Source organism: Falco cherrug, chromosome 8 (assembly GCF_023634085.1).
Source record: "Falco cherrug isolate bFalChe1 chromosome 8, bFalChe1.pri, whole genome shotgun sequence".
Taxonomy (NCBI): domain Eukaryota; kingdom Metazoa; phylum Chordata; class Aves; order Falconiformes; family Falconidae; genus Falco; species Falco cherrug.
In genome coordinates, this window is record NC_073704.1 from 25,447,230 (window position 1) to 25,466,439 (window position 19,210).

Here is a 19,210-nt window from a genome sequence, read left to right on the forward strand (position 1 = left end):
ACCCTCACTCCCAGCACATCCCCCAGCCCCACACACCGGGCTCTGAAAGGCTCTTTACTGTGCGGCCATGGCCTCAGCAGCGTTTGGCACATTTACAAAAGAGACTGAAAAGGGGGACAGCAGCACGGCGCTGCAGGGACACGGGCGCCTGGCAGAAACATGCAGTTCCCGGGGCAGCGGGGCCGGCCAGGCTGGGCTGGGGGGCCCAAAACAGGGGGACACCCCAGTCCAGTCTCACACCATCCTGCCTGCCTGGCCATGGGGAAGTCCTGGCTCACTCCGTAATAAATTAATACAAATCACAGCAAGAGAAATATATACAAGGCAGTAGCCTCTGCCCACAGTGGTGCTTTGGGCAGGGGCTCCTGCCCTGCCCCTGTTGGAGGCTCAGCCTGACACCAGGGCCCCCCTCCCCCCAGCCACTATAAAATCCAGTCGCCAGCAAAACAGCGACGGCCTCTGACGCTGCAGGGGTCCCCGCATCCCTGAGGCAGCCCAGCCTCTGCCCAAAGGCTGGATCCAGTGTCCTGTCTCCCATCAAAACATTTTGGAGAGGGATGGGTGCAGTGCACCCCACCAGTGCAGCTCCTGCTGGACAGGCACCACTTGCCAGCATCACCTCAGGAACCACTCGGCCCTGGCAGCCCCTGCCCCAGGACCACCCCGGTCCAGCTCAGGAAAAGTGGGGAGAGGCAAGCCACTCTGGGAGGCAGGGAGGGTGGCTAGAGCAGGGGGACCTCCTGAGGAGGCAGGTTTTGGGAAGCGCTGCCTGGGAGCTGCTCCCAGGGCCAGGGTGGGACAGGGCACGCATGCTCAGGGAAGTCCCTGGGGAGGCAAGGGCTGTGGGACCTGCTCTTTGAGGAAGGGATGTGGGGCACAGGCACTTGGGGAGTCGCTGGGGGGTGTGATGGGGTGGGAACAGGCGCAGGGAGCTGCACTCAGGGAAGGGGGGCTCAAATATGGGGAGGGCAATGTTGGGATGCAGGACGAACATGCCCAGGCCGTAGGGAAGCTCAGCAGCAGGGGCTCAGGGACTCCCCGCCCCAGCAGAGCCACTCACACCACACGTCCATGGGTACTGGTGTCCCCAGTCCTTGGGCTGAGTCCCTGCCGGAGGGCTCCCCCAGCACCTCCGGGCCCCGTGGACAGCCAGGGCTTGCCCAGCCAAGTCTCACATGTCCCCAGGAAGGGTGTCCATCTGCAGCCCCAAGCTGCAGTTGGTTGTCTGGGGTCAAGGGCACAGCCCCACTTGTCCCAGGGGGTCTGTCAGAGCAGGCTGGGGTGCTGGTGTCGCTCGAGGTCACTGGGTTGGCTTATACCCTCACAGCGGGGCCAGAGCCCGTGGTGAGGGGCACGGTGGAGCTGCAGTCATAGTCCAGGTCCACCACGGCGTGGGAGCTGGCGATGAGGCTGTTCAGGGATGGCCCTGTTTGCCGCTCTCGAAAACTCTGGATGTAGCTCTGCTTGAGAGAGGGAAGACAGAAAGTGAGGGGGGCTCTGCTCCTGGCCCACTCCATCCCACTCCACCCTAAGCTCTGCAGCAGCCCCCCAGAACCCTGTGCAATCCCACTCAGCCCAGCACTCAGGCCCTCTGGGGGCTGGCCACAGCAGGGTGCACAGCCCCATCCCTTGGGCACATGCTTTACACCTTGCCCACTGTCTGTTTCTACTGCAGCTGCAGCACTTTTGGGCACCAGTTTACATTTGCTCACAAAGGCTGAAGTGCTCCACAGTGGGCACGTGCCAGCTCAGCCCCTCTTGAGCTGCCTGGTCCCTGGGATACCCCAGCCTCGTCCCTTGAGGAGCTTGGATGCCGGCTGGTGCCTGGGCACCTCTCCCTTCTCTGCACCCCAGTCCACCCATATGGAGAAGGAAGGCCTGCAGAGGCTGGGGGAGATCTCTACCCTGGGTGCAGGACTCACGGGGGAGAGCACGTCCCCATCGAAGCGGCGCACAGGGTTGGGCTTGCGGCGGTAGGCGGGCTCAGGTGGGTGGGCTTTGTGCTGGTGGGGCGGTGGGTGGTGGGGTCTCCGCTTCTTCTTCTTCTCCTTTCGGTCCTCCCGCTGCTTGATGCGCATCAGCTGCACACGACGCTGCTGCCGGCTGATGATCACTGTGGGGTAGAGGGGCCTGTGAGTGCCAGGAAGTGCACCCAAACCAGCTCGGCACCCAAACCAGACCCAGCTCTACACACCCAGGCCTCCCCTTGTATGCTGTGTGCCCATAGTGTCCCAAACCGCTTATCTGTGCATGCAAAGCAGGTGTTGGGAAACTCCACTCCAGCCCCCAGACCCCTCAGCTCCTGCACTCACCCTGTGCCACGTCCACCTCCCCCAGCCCCCACATACCTTCTGTGTGGGAGTAGCCCTCGGCCGTGACCTTCCACTGGACCAGGACTCCCAGCGTGGTGAGGAGCGGCCAGACACCCAGGATGACCCAGCTGTACCAGCACACGGGGCGAGCAGGGGCCACCTTGATGCGCTCATAGATGTACTGCACCAGGAGGAAGAGCTCAATGAAGTAGTCAACAGTGACGGTCATGACGGCGCTGCCGAAGACAGCAGTGGAGAGGGTGGTGAAGAAGCGCTGCCACTGCAGGGTGAGGACGGCGAAGAGCATCCCCACGCCTAGGAGCAGCGCAATGGGGATCCACACTGTCGGTGGGTGGTAGAACTGCTCCATCACCACCAGCGTGGCCACTGCCAGCAGCAGCCCCAGGAGCAGCCCCACCATGAAGAGGCCAACACTGCGCACCAGCATGGTGACCAGCCCGCACAGGACACCGATGCCCAGCCCGATGCCCACTGAGGCCTCCACGCTCAGCTGTGTGTCCAGCACCCGCTCCTTGTAGCACAGCATGAAGATGATGATGGAGCCAAACATCAGCCCTGTCAGGAACATGACGGCCTTGAAGCAGCGGTAGCCTGTAGAGAGACCACCGCAGTCAGGGGTTTGATGGCCAGCACCCCTCCAGCTCCCCCCTGCCCTTCTCCCTGCTTGCCCCACCAGCCGTCAGGCTGGCCTGGCTCACCGAAGAAGCAGTAGATGATGCCAAAGAGGCAGCACATGGCACACACCACCGAGGGCACCACCTGGTAGCGACGCTCGATTTCCTGCTGGCAGCTGTGCCCCCACTCCTGGCCTGGCTCATGCGGCAGCAGCTTGAACCGCAGCGTCTGCACAGTTGCAGTCATGGCTCTGGGGACTCCTGGGAGAGGCATCAAAATCTCCGCTCCTGCCCCATGGCTCGCCGGCAAAACTGCACCCTGGAACCCGCCACAGCTGGGGAGACAGAGAGAAGGGGGATGGATGCACCACTGGCACACACCTGATGGCGAAGCCCACCGCTCGGCACCCAGCCACCAGAAAACCCACTCTGTCCCCTCGCTTCCTGCGTGGGAAGGAAGGGAATGGGGGAACAGCTTCACCTGTGGGGGCACAGCCCGTCACCCAATGGGTGGCTGCAGGGACACACTGTCCCCAGAGAACCCGCCTGCACCCCTGGGGAGCTTCACTGCCAGGACGCAGCACATTATAATTTGTCTGTGGCTTCAATTTCCTGCCCCTGGCTCTCCGGCACCCTTTCCCTGCTCAATTAAAGGGAGACTTCCACTACCTGGTATTTTCTGTCTGTGAAGTAATTATGCTCGGTAATTAAGTCACCCCTCAGTCTTCTATTTTTATAGGCTAAACAGATTGAGCTCTTAAGCTTGTACTCCAAGGCATTTTCTCCAATCCTCTAATCATATTTCTGGCTATTTTTCATCCTCACTCCAGCTCCTAGTGTCCTTGTAAAAACAAAGTGGGCCTCCACGTCGGATCAAGCCCTCCCACGCCGACCCATGGGGCTGGAGGGGGACTGGCCCCAGCTGGTGCTGCCCCTCATCCAAGGGCTCACCCGCAATGCCATGGGTGTGCTGGGATACCAAATTGGCAGTCGCCAGACCCCCTGCAGTGCTGACTCAGACGGAGGGGTCATAATCCCCCGCAAAGACTGATCCAGCTCCACTTTAAACCTAATTACAGCCGCCGTCTGCCTGCTCCCACCTGGAGCCAGTTCCAGCATCCCTTTGCTCCCTTGGTCCCTTTCCAGGCTCAGTTGGTTTAGGACTAGTTTATTGTCACCGGTCGTCCCTGGGCCAGTGCCAGTCCTTCCAAGTGCCGCGTTAAAGCAGCCTGCTCAGGACTGCTCCCAGAACCGATGCCCCGGGGAAGGTGCAGGCAAGAGGGCAGAGGCTGCAGACATGGCTCCCTATCGCCCGGCACCTCGGGGCTCCACCAGCGCCTCTTCCCTCGCCGCCGGCCTCCCTCCCTCCGGGGAGGGCAGCACCAGCCGGGGCAAATCCCCGCGGGGAGCCGAGCGCAGCGCCTAATCCCGGGGAAGCAGGCGGGCAGGGAGCGGGCAGCGAGCGCTGGGCCCCCGCGGGGGATGCCAAGCAGGATTGGACTTTAACCGCGGAGCCCGGCCGATGCCGTGCGGGGTGAAGCAGGGCTCCGCCGGCCGGCGCGCCGGGAGGGCGGGGATGGGGCACGGCAGGGCACGGGGAGCGCAGCGAGGGGCCGCGCTCTGCCCCTCGGCCCGCGGCAGGCCGGTACCGGGGCAGTGGGGCGAGGTTGCCCGGGAGAGCCGCTCCCCGGCGGGTCGCGGGCAGGCTGCGGGCAGCGTTGCAGGCAGCGTTGCAGGCAGCGCCCGGCGCCCATTGGCGCGGGCACTGTTGCTAGGGGAGCCCAGCGCCTGCTCATTGGCGCCGGGACTTGCCCACCTGCTGCCGCCCTCCCCGCAGCCCCGGGCTCCCCGCCGTCGCGGCCTGCCCCGGGTCCCCTGCCCTCCGCTCCTCGCCCCGCAGGCACGGCGCGGCGGGACCCGGGGGCAGCGCTCGGGGAGCGGCCCCCGCCACGGCGCTCCCCCGCACCGCACCGCCCCCCGGCCGGCCCCGCTCGCACCCCGGCGGGCTGCCGGGCCCCGGGCCGGCGGGGCGGGCGCGGCGTTGCTAAGCGACGGGCCGCAAAGGCCGCCGGGGCGCGGGGCCGCTCCGCCCCTCTCTTTGTTCGGGGCGGGGGGCCCGGGGGCGCTGTGCCGGGCCCTGCGCGCTCGGCCCGGGCCCCGCGCTCTTCTCCCCGGGCCCGGGGGATGGGGGGGGGGGGGGCGGGAGCCCGGTACCCGACCCCTTTCCCGAGGGACCCGGTGAGCCCCGCGCCCGCCGGCCCGCCACGTGCCGCCCTCCCCCCCGCCTCCGGCACGCCCCGCCCGCTCCCACCTGCGTTCCCGGCCCCGCAGCGGCGGCGGCCCCGCGGCGCCCGGCGCTGCCGACCCCGGCCCCGGCCCCCGCGCATGCTGGCGGCGCGGCCCGCCGCGCGGTGCTGAGCGGACAGCTCCGCCTGACGTCACCGCGCCGCGTCACCGCGCCGGCCGGGGGGCGGGGCCTCGGCGGGGAGAGGGTCGGGGCTGGGGGGGAGCGGGCGTGTGGCGGGGGTGCCGGGCTGCGCGGCGGCACGTGCGCTGTGGCGCGCCCCGGACCCGGGCCGCGCGCGGGCTCGCGTGGTGGGGCGCGCGCCGCGGAGCCGGAACAGGGCCGCGTGCGAGGCGCGGGGCCTGCGGGGGTGGCGGGGCCCGGAGTGCGGGGGCGCGGGCGTGACCGCCGCGGGGAGCCTCGTGCCAGGTGCGTGCAGCGCCGTGCACGGCGGGGCCGCTGCCAGCGCCGGGGGCGGCGGGCACAGGGGCTGTGTGCAGTGAGCAAGGGGCCTGTGCCAGTGCCGCAGGGGCTGCGGCACCGGAGTTCGGAGGGGGCAAAGGTGCACACGGGTCCCCCTGCGAGCGGCCGGGAGGTGCAAGCGGGGCAGGCAGACGGAAGGACACGGAGCTCTGTGGAGGCAGAGCTCCCCGGAGCTGGCACCTCCCGGCTGCGACGCTCAGAGACCCCCCGGGAAATCCTGGCAGGGATAAGTCTCTTGGCAGCAGCAGCCGTTCCCCTGGCAGCCCCTTCCCAGCCTCACGCCAGCACCAGGGAGACAAAGGCAGGAGCTGCAGCTGGTGGGGGGCTGCGAAGGGGCTGCCGGAGGAACGGCACTGCTGCCCACCAGCCACCTCCCCCGCGCGGTCCCCTGGGGCCATGCAGGGGGGCCTGGACGTAGCCTCTGCCCAGGCTGACCCTACAGAGGTGGTCGCTCTGCCCCCAACAGCTTTGTCTCCGTGTGGTTTTCCTGAGCTCAGAGTTTTACTTCTGAAAACTTAAGGATTTTGTCCAACCTGCACCTCTACCTAAATGCAAGTTGAGATCAGCAGGGTCGTTTCAGAATGAACCTCTCATCACTCATGCAAAATCATCCGGGTTTGTATAAGGTGACCAGTGTTAAATATTCCAACCTGTAAAGGAAATCAAACACATCTATTTCCTAACACGTTCCTCTGTGTACAGAAAACAGGCGACTCCGGTTGTTTATGATCGTGCCTGCTTTTTGGCCTTTGTCCATGAAAATCTGTGCTCATTCTTACTTCTGCATCTTTCTGCCTTCTGGCATCTCCTCGTCCCATCGCATTCCCTCCGCTTCTAGTTTTTATATGTTCTTCATTAAACTGCTTTCCACGTGACTGCCTTTGCCTGTTGCTTTTCTTGGCCTATTCAGGAGAAAAAGGCCTATGAAAATGAGCTGGGCTTGGATGATGGTCCCGTATCTCTGGGGGGTGGGATGCTGCCAACCACTTCCTGGTGAAAACAGGCTGCTTTGTTCCAGAATATGAAAGAGACCCTGGAGCCAAGCAGGCTCCTGCCCGCCCTCAGTGCCCTGCTGTGCTCTGTGGGCGGCCGGCAGTCCCCGGGGCAGGCAGGCTGTGTTTCATGGGGAGGGTGGGATGGGCTTCCCACCAGCCAGAGTAAACCCAGGGGCATCTGAGAGTCCTGACAGCTGTGGGACTGCTGGAAGCAGAGCCATGGGCTGGGAATGGGCAGAAAGGACGGGTCCTTGTCGTCCTTATTCAGTAGCGCCCGGCGCTGAGCAGCCACATAGGGCTGCCGGCCTTGCAGCTTCTGGGTTGGATCCATCCTGCACCGGAGGCTCCGTGTGTGCAGCAGGTTCTGCCCTGAGCCAGTTTCACCAGCTCTGCCTGCCGGAGGGCTGTCTGCCGGTGGCCAGTGGGATGGTGGCTGGCACCACAGCTCATAGCGGGACGGTGACCTGGCCGCCAGCTGGAAAGGCCCACCTCTTCGGTCCCATTTTGACTCCCAGGATGAGGGTCCCTGCTGCTGGGATCCCCTGCCACTCTGCCCACCCTCCTCCTGTACCGCACCGGTCTGCTGCTCTGCATCCAAAGGCTTTCCAGCCACCCATCCAAAGGCTTTCCAGCCGCTGCTTGCCCTCCGGCACGCCCACTGCCCCGGCTCCCGAGGCGCCTTCGGCAGCCCATGGCCTGGCCTCCGAGGCTCCCGACCGCAGCCCTGTGTCCCTTGCCTTGCCGCGGCCATCTCCCAGGGATGCGCAAGTAGGGCCCGGTGCCGCTGCCCACGCTTTTTTGGAAGACCCCCGGGCAACCACGTGCTTCAAGACCCCCGGAAGTTCACCAGCGTGGCGGCTCGGGCTGTCCCGGGGGGTGGCAACGCGGTGGCTGCTCCCCGGCCCCGCGAGCGCAGAGCCGGCTCTGCCCCAGCCCCGCCGCACACGCCCGGGCAGCCCCGCGCTATAGCCGGTTCAGGCGGGCCGGGCCAATGCGCTCGCCGGGCCGGGGGCAAAAGGCGTGGGGGCTGACGCCGTGTGCCGCGGCCAGCCCCGCCGAGGCGACCCCGGGCCCCGGAGGGAAGCGGCGCGGGGGCCCCGCCCCTCAGGGCCGGGTCGGCGCGGGGGGCGCCGGAGGCGGGGGCCGGCCGCGCGGTCTCCTAGCGACGGCGGCCCGCCCCCACGCCGCCCCGGCTCCCCTCGGCGGGGCCCGCCCCGCCCCGTGACGCGGCGGTGGGAGCGCGGCCCATTGGCCGGGGCGGGCCGCCCGCGGTGACGCGCAGCGGGGCGGGGCCAACGGGTGACACGTCGGACGGCGGCGCCGCCAGCGGGAGCGGCAGCCGGAGCCGCCCCCGGTCCCGTCCCGGCCATGCGGCTGTCGCTGGTGCTGTCGGTGCTGCGGCCCGCCGGGCCGGTGGCCATCGGCGTCTCGCTGGGCTTCACCCTCAGCCTGCTCAGCGTCACCTGGGTGGAGGAGCCCTGCGGGCCGCCGCCGCGCCCCGCTGCCCACCTGCGCCCCGACGGCGGCCCCGCGCCGCCTCCCGGCCCCGGCAACGCCAACGGCAACGCGGCGCGCAGGCCCAACGCCGTGCCCGCCGGGCTGGGCGCCGACAGCTGGGAGCCCCGCGTCGTACCCTACCGCCCGCCCAGCCCCGGCAGGGCCGCCAAGAAGGCCGTCAGGTGCGGGGGGCCGGGACGGGCCGGGCTGGGGGAGCTGAGCCCCGGTGCAGGAGCCGGGCTTCCGATGCGAGCGGCTACGGTGCTCGGGGTGCCCGGCTGCGGGCGGCCTGCCCGCTGGGCTGGTACTGGGGGGCTTTCCCGGTGACCCGGCGGTGTGCTGCCTCCGCCCTGCGGCCGCCCCGGTCTGCAGCCGGGTTTTTCTCGCTGCAAGCGCCTTTCCCCGCTGCTTCCCTTCCTCCCCGCCGCCTCCTCCCTCCCTCTACCGCTCCTTCCACCCCGCCGTTTGTTTCGGGAGCGCTCGGAACAGCCTCCCGCTCCTGCCCGCGGTGCCAGGGCTGCCTGCTGCGGCACGTGCTGCCGGGTCCCCAGCCCCGGCCCGGACCCTCCCGCGGCGGCACGTCCCCACCCCGCGCCACCACCCCAGCCCGCTCCGGGGCCGGCTGCGGCCCGGCCCGGCGTCCCCGGGCTGGCAGGGAGCAGGCAGTGAAAGGGCCTCCTTGTCCCGGCCGGGCGGTCGGACGGAGGGGTCTGAATGGGGCCAGTGTGTGCCGGGCGGGGGGGGGGGGGGGGGGGTCGCTTCCTGCCGCCGCGCCGGGCTGCGGGAATTAAACTTGAAAGTCATTGTGAGTGGGGCAGCTGGGGAGGGGGACGCAGCTGGCCCCACGCTGGCTTCAGCCACTGCAGCGGGGCCTGGCTTTCCCCGGGAGGGCACACGGCCCGTCTGCCTGCGCCAGGGCGCTGCACCGGGCAGGAAGGTGCTTCCCAGCTCGGCTGTCCCAGCCAGGGCTGGCATCATGGCTGGGTGCCTGCTGGTCTGTGTCCCTGCTGAAGCTGGGGCGTGCAGCCCTGCTTCCCTCTCTTAGCCGTGCTCGGCCCCTTGCGAGCCTCTGCTTTGAGCCAGGCTGGCTGGCTCATGGGAAGGGAGGTTTCAGGCTGGCAGGGAGGACTTCAGCAGGGCGCTGTGCTGTGCCTCTGGTCCAAGCAAAGTGGCAGCCAGAGCCACTGGGGTGATGTCTCGCACATGTAGTTGAAGCCTGAGAGCAGTTCCTGCAGAGGAGCCAAGGTCTGTGCCGTTGTGGGGGGAGGGGGAGCATGGAGGTCGAGGTGGGGTGCAGTGCCCTGGAGCCAGACATTCTCTCCCTCCTACAGGACCCGCTACATCAGCACAGAGCTGGGGATGCGGCAGCGGCTCTTCGTGGGTGTGCTGACCTCCAAGAGCACGCTGAACACCCTGGGGGTGGCTGTCAACCGCACGCTAGCCCACCACCTGGAGCGCCTGGTGTACTTCACAGGCACACGGGGCCGCAAGGTGCCCCATGGCATGACGGTGGTGACACATAGTGACGAGCGGCCCATCTGGAACATGTACCAAACCATCCGGTACCTCCTGGACCACTACGTGAATGACTTTGACTGGTTCTTCCTGGTGCAAGACGACACCTACACAGAGGCACACCGCATCAGCCGCCTGGTCGCCCACCTCAGCATCGACACCCACCTCTACCTGGGCCGTCCCGAGGAGTTCATCGGTGGGGACACAGAGGGACAGTACTGCTATGGGGGGTTCGGCTACCTGCTGTCCCGCAGCCTCCTCCTGCTCCTGCAGCAGCACCTGGAAAGCTGCCGCAATGACATCCTTAGTGCCCGGCCTGACGAGTGGCTGGGCCGCTGCATCATTGACTACACAGCCATCAACTGTGCCGAGGAGCATGAGGTAGGTCCTGCAGCAGAGATGGCCTCTGAGAGCCTGATCCTGGCCCAGTGTGTTTGCCCACCTTCCCGTGGACTCCCAGGTCCTGGGGGGACCAGCCCTCACACCTGGTTGTCCTTTGAGCTTGCTGTGCTGGCAGCCAGTGGGATGGGAGTGTGAGTCAGGGCTGGCTGTGACCTGTCTCTCCTGGCTGGCACAGGGCCTGCGTTACCACTATTTTGAGCTGGGGAAGAACATGGACCCCGAGCGGGAGACCGACCTCCGTTTCCAGAGCGCTTTCACTGTCCACCCTGTGCTGGATCCCCTCCAGATGTACCGACTGCACAAGTATTTTGCACAGATGGAGCTTGAGAGGACATACCAGGAGATCCAGCAGCTTCAGGTGAGACCTGGCTTGGTTGGGAGAGTCTAGGCTCCTTCTGTCATACCTGTGGGCTTTCTGATTGCTCTGTTGCGTCTCCCCTCTAACGTGAGGGTTTCTCACTTGAACTTGCTGTGGAATGGGGTCAGATGAGCCTGTGTGGCTGCAGGGGCAGCAGTGCTGGCTGGAGAACAGCTTTGGGCCTGGACGGGTCCTGGAGCTGTGGTGGTGGTTCAGGGTGATGGAGCCAGCAGGGTGCTAAGGTCTGTCAGCAGAGGCTGGGCAGGGTGGGAGAGGGTGTGGATCCTGCCAATGGAAGTGGTGTGCCATATTCAGGGTGCTCTTCAGAGCAGACCTGAGGTGCTGGACAGTAGTCTGGCTGAAGGCAGAGTTGTTCTGGAACTGCTCTTTGGGCTGGGAGTAGCTGATCCCTGAGCATCGCGTGTCAGCTTGCCAGCAGCCAGAGCTGGAAGACCTACTTGTGCCCACCTTGGTACTCACTCCTCCATCTCTTCCCTTGCAGTTGGAGATTCAGAATGCCAGCAGCCTGTCTGCTGATGGGGACCACGGTGCCACGTGGCCCATTGGCATCCCACCCCCCTTCCAGCCCAAAACCCGCTTTGAAGTGCTGCGCTGGGACTACTTCACGGAGGAGCAGGTCTACGCCTGCATGGATGGCTCCCCCAAGTGCGAGCTGCGTGGCGCGGATCTGGCAGACGTGGCTGATGTGGTGGCCACGGCCATGGAAGAACTGAACCGCAAGTACCAGCCGGTGCTCCATGTCCGCAAGCAGCAGCTGGTGAATGGGTACCGACGCTTCGACCCCACACGTGGTATGGAGTACACATTGGACCTCCAGGTGGAGGTGGTCACCCAGAAGGGGCACAGCCGCTCTGTCACCAAGCGTGTGCACCTGGTGCGGCCCCTCAGTGAGGTGGAGATCATCCCCATGCCCTATGTGACAGAGGCCAGCCGCATCAATGTCATCCTGCCACTGACGGCCCATGACCGGGACCATGCTGCTCGCTTCTTGGAGGCTTATGCAGCAGCTGCCTTTGAGAGCAGTGAGAACACGGTTCTCACCTTTCTCTTCATCTATGACCCCTTTGAGGCCCAGCAGGTCACCCAGAATGACATCTTTGCCCCCGTGAAGGCCCAGATCACAGAGTATGAGCGCAAGTATGCAGAGGTGAAGATCCCATGGATCAGTGTTAAGACAGATGCACCTTCCCAAATCAAGGTCATGGACATCATCTCCAAGAAGCATCCCGTGGACACGCTTTTCTTTGTGGCTGGTGTGGGGACAGAGGTCACCATTGACTTCCTGAACCGCTGCCGCATGAACACCATCAACAACTGGCAGGTCTTCTTCCCCATCCACTTCCAGGGCTACAACCCTGCCATTGCTTACCACAACCAGGTGCCTCCCGCCACGCTGGACCTGCTGCGGGACGCAGGGCGCTTCGACCGCGACGTCTTCCACGAAGCCTGCTTCTACAATGCTGACTACATGGCAGCACGCACCCGCATGGCAGGTGATGTGCAGGAGAATGAGGACATCCTGGAGACCTTGGACATCTATGAAATGTTCATCAAGTACTCCAATCTCCATGTCTTCCGGGCTGTAGAGCCTGCCTTGCTGCAGCGCTACCGGAACCAGGCCTGCAACCCCCGGCTCAGCGAGGAGATCTACCACCGCTGTGTGCAGAGCAGCCTGGAGGGCGTAGGCTCTCGCTCCCAGCTGGCCATGGTGCTTTTTGAGCAGGAGCAGGGGAACAGCACCTGAACCCAGGGGCATGGAGGGGCTGGCCATGCCCTGCTGTGCCTGCCTGCCCACCCTGCCTCTTCTGCTGCCCAAATCTGTCTTCCTTCTCCCGGCAACTGCAGGGATTGCTGGTGCCCAAGCTTGTGACTTGTCCTGCTGGGGCTGCCTGGGCCGGGGTCTGCCAGCCCAGGGTGCCCAGGTCCTTCCAGAGCGGCCGTGGCTGTGCAGACCCCAGGGCGAGGTGGGGTTGGAGTCACTGAGCTGTGAGTTGGGATGCCCAGCTCCTCGCCCCAGAGCTGCTGGCTGCTGGCACCATCCCTCTGTCCTGGCTCCGCTGCCCAGACGGGAGGTGATGGGTTGCCCTGTCCTTTGCTGTCCCCCCTTGACTGGGGGCATGCAGAGCCCAGGGCCCCCTTGCTGTGGGGCCATGACTGCCATGGGGCTGGGGGTGATCCCTCGTGGTTCCCTCAGCGTTCTGGGGCAGGGCCGTGCCCCTCACTCTTTCAGAACATCGGCCCAGTCATGCGGGGTGGGGGGTGGGGGGGGGGCACATCCCTGCACCTGCCACAGGGTTGGACAGTGGGATGGGGCATGTCCCACCCCAAAAGAGCAATAAGGAGGTGGTTTTGGGGTTTTGCCACTTGGCAGTGAGCTGGAGCGCTCCTGGCTGGTTGGAGTGGGGGGGTACTTGGCCCCTAGGGCTGGTGGGCACAGGGGGTGATCCTGCTGTATTCATGTACTGTGAGCTGCTCCCCATGGGAACCATGACCCAGGCCGCTTTGGCCTTCGCAGTATTGATAGGACGTTGGAGGTCGCAGCCCTTGGACGAGAGCCTTCCGCCAGAGGTGGGAGCCCTCCCCACCATAGGGGCGCCCTCAGGGTCAGGGGACACAGTGCCCGGCCCTGGTGGGCACAGCAGAAGGTTTGGCTGCGCATCTCCTAAGGAGAAAGTGACTGAGGAGCCGCTCTCTGCTCCTGGTTTGTATTTAATAGGGGGGAGAGGAGGGAGGGGTGCATTTACACTAATAAAATGGAGAGATTAACTGGTGGGTCTGGCTGATTCTTCCCCAGGGCACCTCTGGGTGTCCCACTGGGCGTCTTGTGTGGTGGCAGGTGCTGGCTGCTCGTATAAAATCTGGCTACGGCTGGCTGGACAGCTTCCTTGCAGAAATGCTGCTTTCCCCAAAACCACCTGCAGCATCTTCTACCTGAGCTGAAAGGTGACTGCATCTCCTTAGTGAGGTGAGGGGGAGCCCATCGAGTGGCCAAACAGACACTTGGAAATGCTGGCTTGAGCCCCTCGGGGCTCACAGCAGGGGTCCTGTACCTCATCTGATGCCCATGGTTCAGTTCCTGGGGCTATCCGACTATCGTTACCTGCTGCAAGTCACTGGTGGTGCAGCAGGGTGTTGAGCCCCTTGCCACAGGAGGCTGTGGTGCCTGTGTGCAGTGTGCTGAGCTCTGCGTAATTCCCTCTTTCCTGGTGCTGTAAATTTGTGGTCCCACTGACCAGCCCTCCTCAGCCCCAGCTGTGGGTGGAAAAGGGGCTGGTACAGTTGTGTGTCCTGCCACACACGCTGTCTCCACAACAGCCTTTGTGGGTTGTATGTGAGTAACAGGGAACCCCTGGCCCATGTCAGAGCAGAGGTTGGATTCCCCAAGTGGGGTATGCTCTGCTCTCCAGCATCTGGGATCAGCGCTGAAGGAAACTCCCGGGCCAGAAACTGCATCTGAGCACTGTGGCAGATCGTTGGGGCCAGACCTGCCCTCTCTGCATTGGTTTGACCCTTTTTTGGGCTGTTTTGCATCTCAGGGCTTCTCAGCATCTTGTGGTTTCCACTTCTGTGTCGGGCAGAGCACCATGGTCCTGCCCCGGACTGTTTCACCACCTACAGCCCCTGTTGCCATAATGAGGAGCAGGAACTGTGTCCCTTGGCCATGCTGTCTGCTCCAGGCATAATTTTCATGGCTCCACCTGCTCTTCCCACCAGCTCTTTGGTCATCACATTTTATGTGCTCGTGAAACACACACATCAAAGAGACATCCTCAAGAAAATTAACTGAACTGTTAAGTTTTCAAGGCTGTTACTGCTCAGTGAAACTCATGGAAAGCCCCTGGGCTGTGGCATACCTTCCCCAAAGATACCTCATTCATATGTTCCTGCTCCAGTCTTCATATCCATAGTGTAGGAGTGTTTAAATACAATTTTATTATATTTCAGATGATAACCGTTAGCTTGCTCTAACTATTTCTATTTTTGATCTTCCCCGAGCACATCCTTAATTCCTTTTAAATGTGAATCTGGGACAGAGGGAGCGAAGCATATGCAGGTGCATTACAGATACATTTCTTGTCTGAAAAGCAGACCTATGAGTTGCATGTGATTAGGCATTAGAAGAGTATCCAAATGGTAATAAAGCTGGAATTGTTGTTTAATTGTCACAAGATGGTCTAGATAGAGTTGCTTTTGCATCCTCATTGCTGTTTGCCCAGACTGAGTTAGAGCTATTTACATACTTAACGCTCCACACTATCAGCACCAGCGAAGCCCCCCCTGCTCCGACATACATACAAGCAAATGACAGTGCTCCTGGCACTTCCAGCAGTTATTGCTCTCTTTAAAAGGAGCTGGCAAGGTTTGAAGCCGCTGTGGTGTTTGCCAGGTTATTTGCAGTGTCAAAACATGCTGAAACCCTGGGGAAGGATGCGCAAAGTTTCGGGAAGGGGGTTGGTGATGGGAGCAGGTTGGCCTGCTTGGTCGGGGCCCCAAACAACCTTCCTGCGTCTGGGTGAAGTAAATGGGTTCACTGGGCAATGGCAGAGACCTGCAATGATGGGTACTTAGGCACAACTGTGCCCTGCTCCCCTCCTGCCCACACAGGGCTGGCAGGTGCAGGCAGGGCACTGGGCCAGGATGGTGGCACTTGAAAGAGGCAGGGAGGAGCAGCCCTGGGTGCTGATGTGGGTGGCTGAGCAGACAGGGACTTTCTGCAGTTCCTGTTCAGGTTTGACTGGTGCATCCATACAACATGTGGATTTTTGCACAGGTGCAGTTGCAGAGACAGAGCACTGAAAGGGCTATTTTCCTAGCGGGGTAGGAGAAAACATGTGTCGGCTGCCCGTAGACTTCTGCTTCCCTAGAGAAAATTTTCTAAAAGCCTTAGTGGCTCACCACAGCCTTTGAGAAGAGCAATGCAAGTTCCTTTTGGGGTGAGGGGCTGGCTGGGTGCACTGGGGCTGGGTGGGTGCCTGCCTCCCCTCGCCTTCCTGCACCACGGCAAGGAAAAAGACTTAAACTGGGGGGAAAGCCCGAACTGCTGCTGTGCTGTTCTGCCCCCCCCCATTTGTTCCCCCATGCAGTCATGCAGGTGCGTCTCTGCAAATGTAGCAGTGGGCTTGCAAGCAGGGAAAGCAAAACCTGCTGCTCTGGCCCTGCTTGGGTCACTTCTGGCTGCGCTAAACCCTGCAGCAGAGTTACTGCAGCCCTGGCAATGTTGATCAGCTCAATAGCCGACCTTTGGGAGGACATAGGAAGCACAGCTGTGCCAGGAGTGGGCTGAAGGGCAACAAGAAGCTCAGTGCCCTTTTGTCCCTGTGCTTTCCTTGGGAAGGGGCCAGTGGTGCCTCACTGCCTGTCCCGCAGGAGCAGCTCCACCAGCTGCAGAGCGGGACCCAACCCCAGCAAACGTTTCCTTTGGGCCACAAGTGAACATGGGCAAAGCTGCTCTGCTTGAGGAAGAGCAGGCAGGGAGATGCTGGGCTTTGTCTGGCCCAGTGCCCCATGTCCCAGCCCAGCATGCTGCTGAGCTCCTTTGGAGGGTGCGAGGGGCTTTGCCAGGGGCTTTTCTGGCCAAGCTTGGGGAAATCAGAGCCTTTTGATGAAGAGGGAAACAGCTGGTAGCTGTAAGTGCAGGCAGGGCTGCTGCCAGTGTGTGCCTGCCCACAGGGGTTTCCCTGCGTGGAGGCATCAGTGCACCCAGCCATGCCCTGCGATGTCCCCTCTGGGGACACACAGCCTTGGTGTGGGCAGAATGCAGACTCCAGGGCTGGGGGTAGAGGCAGGCAGCTCCCCTGGATTTTGATTTTAATTGCTTCCTTGGTTCTTCCAGCCTGCCTGCCCGCTGTCAGGGGCCAAGCAAGCGCTAGAAAGCGAGGGCTGTGCGTCCCCTGCCTGGCCCCACTGACAGGCCCCACCAGTCCATTTTCCCAGCAAAGGTTGGTCATGGGGAAACAGCCAGGAGGAAAGCAGTGAGCTTGGCATGCTCAGGTCATCAGGAGATGCTGAGCGTCTCTTCTTTCTGCAGGTGCTGCCTGTCACCACCAGCATCTCTGGGCAGAAGGTGCCTGGGGAGACGGTGACAGCAGTGAGGCCATGTATCCTGTTGTACTCCAGGGCTCACTTCCAGACTCTCTGCTCCCAAGCAAGGTGGTTTGTTTCCTTTGTAACATGTCTTTTCCCCGGGAGAAGCTGGAATTGCAGTGCGTGGCAGTTGAGGCATGGTGGGAAGTGCCCTAGGAGATACCTGTCCCATTGGCAGAAGGGATCCTCACCGGTTTCTCCACCCTGGTGCCCCCTCCCTCGGGCCGGCACCACATCCTCGAGGAGCTGAGTCTGTCAGGGTTGTCACCTCCACAGTGACAGGAGCGGTCAGCAGTGCAGCAGGTTCTGCCGCAGTCGGGTGCCTGGCATTTGTCCAGAGGGCTGCGCTCGTTAAAATTAAGGGCCTGTTTCACTATAGTGGATCCGCTTCTAATTATGCCCCAGCTATTTCATGTGGCTCATTACAGGTGATTCAAGCAGTGCTGAGCTGGGCTGACATCACTTTGCAGCCTGGCGAGCCCCAGGTGGCAGCAGCCCCATCCCTGGGGGAGAACCAGAGCCCTGGTGGCCCTTGGATGGGCACAGCACGGGAGGGGGCACACAGGGACCACAGTGCTGGAGTTTGGAGCTGGCCCTGGGATGTTAAATCTGGGTCATCCCACTGGTCCTCCTCAGCCTAGTGCCATCTGCCCCAAGATATTGGGCACAGTGCAGGCAAGGGGGGGATGCTGGGGTCACCTCACCTGCCCATCCTGTTCGGAGGGAGTGTGAGACCCTACAGGATGCATCATCTGTAGGTGCCACTGGGAAGTTGCCACGTTAAAGAACAGAGGCGCTGAAAGCGACAGATAAAAATAACTTTACATCAAATCTTCACTAGATCACCACTATGGGGCTCCCGGGACCCGTCCTGAGGCTGCTTGGCTGGTAGCCTTGGGGAGCTGGGACAGGCCATGCATGAGGCTCAGCCTTTTCTTCAGCTATACGTCACTCCTGCTCCTCCAAAATCATCTTTATTTTCTCATAGGCATAGGATTTGGCTTTGTGGGTGTTCTTCCAGTAAGCTGCTTGCCAGAGCTGGGAGTCAAGGTGCAGGAACATCCCAGTGAGCATGGCAGAGCACTGTACCCAGCCCTCACTCCCCCTGGCCAGCACCACCATGACCTTCAGGTTTTGTATCAGGACTTGGTCCTTCCTCAGCATGCCCTTTGGCACCTCCAGCACCACGCCCTGGGCTCACCGCATACTCTCCTCCTCGCTCAGCTCTTCTGATGCAGCTCCACCGCAGAGCAGGAGGCAGCACAAGCTCCCTGTCATGGCCTGGGTGTGGAGGAAGGTGGCTTCGTGGCAGGGCATCCTGGAGTGGCAGATGGGTCAGGACCTGGTGCCAGAGACGGTCTTGTCCCAGGGGACCCCAAAGGAACCTGATCCTCTCACAGGGTGATGAGAAATGTGGAGGATGTAGTTATTTGCTTTTCCCTTCAGGACCCAGCCACAGTGCTCCCCTCCCAGGGCATGGTATGAACTGTGGGATGGGGTCCTGTGTCCCAGCTGCACCCAGTTAACCTGGACATCTCCAGTCCTCACTGGTTTAGAGGGAGCCCTGTGGTGCCCGGTGCTGGCAGCTTCTACTGTGAGGCCAGGCCATGCCTCCCGCTTTGTCCCCCTCCCTGTGCTTCAGGGTGGCTGGGGTGGCTGGACAAGGGTCTGGAGAAAGCAGGAGCTGAAGGAGCACCTCTGCCAGGGAAAGCCCCAGGGTCTTGCCCCAGCAGGGCTCTCCTTCACTCCAAACCATCCTCCACCTCCCCCATTTCAGTTTCAGCCTGCACCCCTTGCCCATGGCACCCATAGGGGTCCTGCGGGAGGTCCCAATGTGGGATGGCTGATGGTGCCCCTGGCATCTCCCCTGTGCTGTAGCCCCTACTGGGGGAACAGTGCCCATGGCCCGCAGTGGGTCCAGAGGAGCTGGCACTGTGCTGGTGAGCCCGTGTGAGGGCAGCGCCAGTGCAAGCGCCAGCCTTCAGCTGACAGGGGCTGTGCCTGCCACTGCTAACAGGCACAGGAGCGGAGGGGACACAGCTGCTGCAGGGGGGTACCCCACGGGCGAGTGGGTGCTGCATGGGGTCCTAGGTGTTGGTAGGCGTGCAGGGTGCCGCTCTGGCACAAGACATCCATGGGGCAACCCCGAAAGCACCCCTAGCCCATGTTTCTGCCTGTCCATCTGCCCCCCACTCTGCAGCACCATATGGGGGGCAGGAACCTGTGTTCCCCACTTCACCACCTGGTTGGGGCTGGTAGAGCTTGGTAAGGCACTGGTGGGGTGCCCACCCTGCCCTGGGGATCAATTTGGCAGCCAAGGTACAGCTCTGGCAGTTCCTGCTGTTGGTGCCCAGCTGGCAGCCTCCACACCTCTGCCACCAGCCAGGACTCAAAGCGCTGGGCAGCAGGCAAGGCTTTCTGCAGGCAGCGATGCAGAGGTGCTCACCTTCGGGTGACCCAGCACGCTGGCTCTCATGGTGCCCAGCACAGTTCAGGGCTGTAAAGTGCTGCCTGGGTCCCACCACCACCTTCCCCCTGGGTGGGACTAGCTTCCCCCGCCCTCTACCCTCCCCAGCCCTGCCTGCCTGCTGTCCCCAGCCCTTGCAGGCGGCTCCAGACCTACT

At 63.0% G+C, this 19,210-nt stretch overlaps 2 protein-coding genes across 4 annotated transcripts; one reads left to right on the forward strand and one right to left on the reverse strand.

The window, feature by feature from the left end:
* Nucleotides 1–44: 44 nt before the first annotated feature.
* Nucleotides 45–5,381, reverse strand: TMEM198 (transmembrane protein 198). 2 transcript variants are annotated; one of them, XM_055718191.1, is made up of 5 exons: nucleotides 5,259–5,381; nucleotides 3,032–3,282; nucleotides 2,349–2,924; nucleotides 1,923–2,113; nucleotides 45–1,460 (listed from the first exon to the last, which is right to left on the reverse strand). In XM_055718191.1, the coding sequence occupies exons 2-5, from the start codon at nucleotides 3,219–3,221 to the stop codon at nucleotides 1,314–1,316; spliced, it is 1,104 nt and encodes a 367-aa protein (XP_055574166.1). In that variant the 5' UTR covers nucleotides 3,222–3,282; nucleotides 5,259–5,381; the 3' UTR covers nucleotides 45–1,313. The 2 variants fall into 2 exon arrangements, with proteins under 2 accessions (XP_055574166.1, XP_055574165.1); XM_055718190.1 differs by having other exon boundaries at nucleotides 1,905–2,113.
* Nucleotides 5,382–8,005: 2,624 nt separating this feature from the next.
* CHPF (chondroitin polymerizing factor) lies at nucleotides 8,006–13,268 on the forward strand. Of its 2 annotated transcripts, none has more exons than XM_055718183.1 (4): nucleotides 8,006–8,388; nucleotides 9,538–10,102; nucleotides 10,299–10,481; nucleotides 10,984–13,268. In XM_055718183.1, exons 1-4 carry the CDS (start codon nucleotides 8,078–8,080, stop codon nucleotides 12,244–12,246), a joined length of 2,322 nt encoding a protein of 773 aa, XP_055574158.1. In that variant the 5' UTR covers nucleotides 8,006–8,077; the 3' UTR covers nucleotides 12,247–13,268. The 2 variants fall into 2 exon arrangements, with proteins under 2 accessions (XP_055574158.1, XP_055574159.1); XM_055718184.1 differs by lacking the exon at nucleotides 8,006–8,388 and adding an exon at nucleotides 9,040–9,451.
* The last annotated feature ends 5,942 nt before the right edge of the window (nucleotides 13,269–19,210 follow it).

What these genes read in the sequence shown, in the direction of transcription:
- CHPF (XM_055718183.1), top strand. Translation starts at nt 8,078, where the DNA reads ATGCGGCTGTCGCTGGTGCTGTCGGTGCTGCGGCCCGCCGGGCCGGTG. An exon ending in GCCGCCAAGAAGGCCGTCAG is followed by an intron (nt 8,389 to 9,537) that starts GTGCGGGGGGCC and finishes TCCCTCCTACAG; the next exon opens with GACCCGCTACATCAGCACAG. An exon ending in ACTGTGCCGAGGAGCATGAG is followed by an intron (nt 10,103 to 10,298) that starts GTAGGTCCTGCA and finishes TGGCTGGCACAG; the next exon opens with GGCCTGCGTTACCACTATTT.
- TMEM198 (XM_055718190.1), bottom strand. Translation starts at nt 3,221, where the DNA reads ATGCCTCTCCCAGGAGTCCCCAGAGCCATGACTGCAACTGTGCAGACG. An exon ending in CATCATCTACTGCTTCTTCG is followed by an intron (nt 2,925 to 3,031) that starts GTGAGCCAGGCC and finishes GTCTCTCTACAG; the next exon opens with GCTACCGCTGCTTCAAGGCC. An exon ending in GGGCTACTCCCACACAGAAG is followed by an intron (nt 2,114 to 2,348) that starts GTATGTGGGGGC and finishes TCTACCCCACAG; the next exon opens with TGATCATCAGCCGGCAGCAG.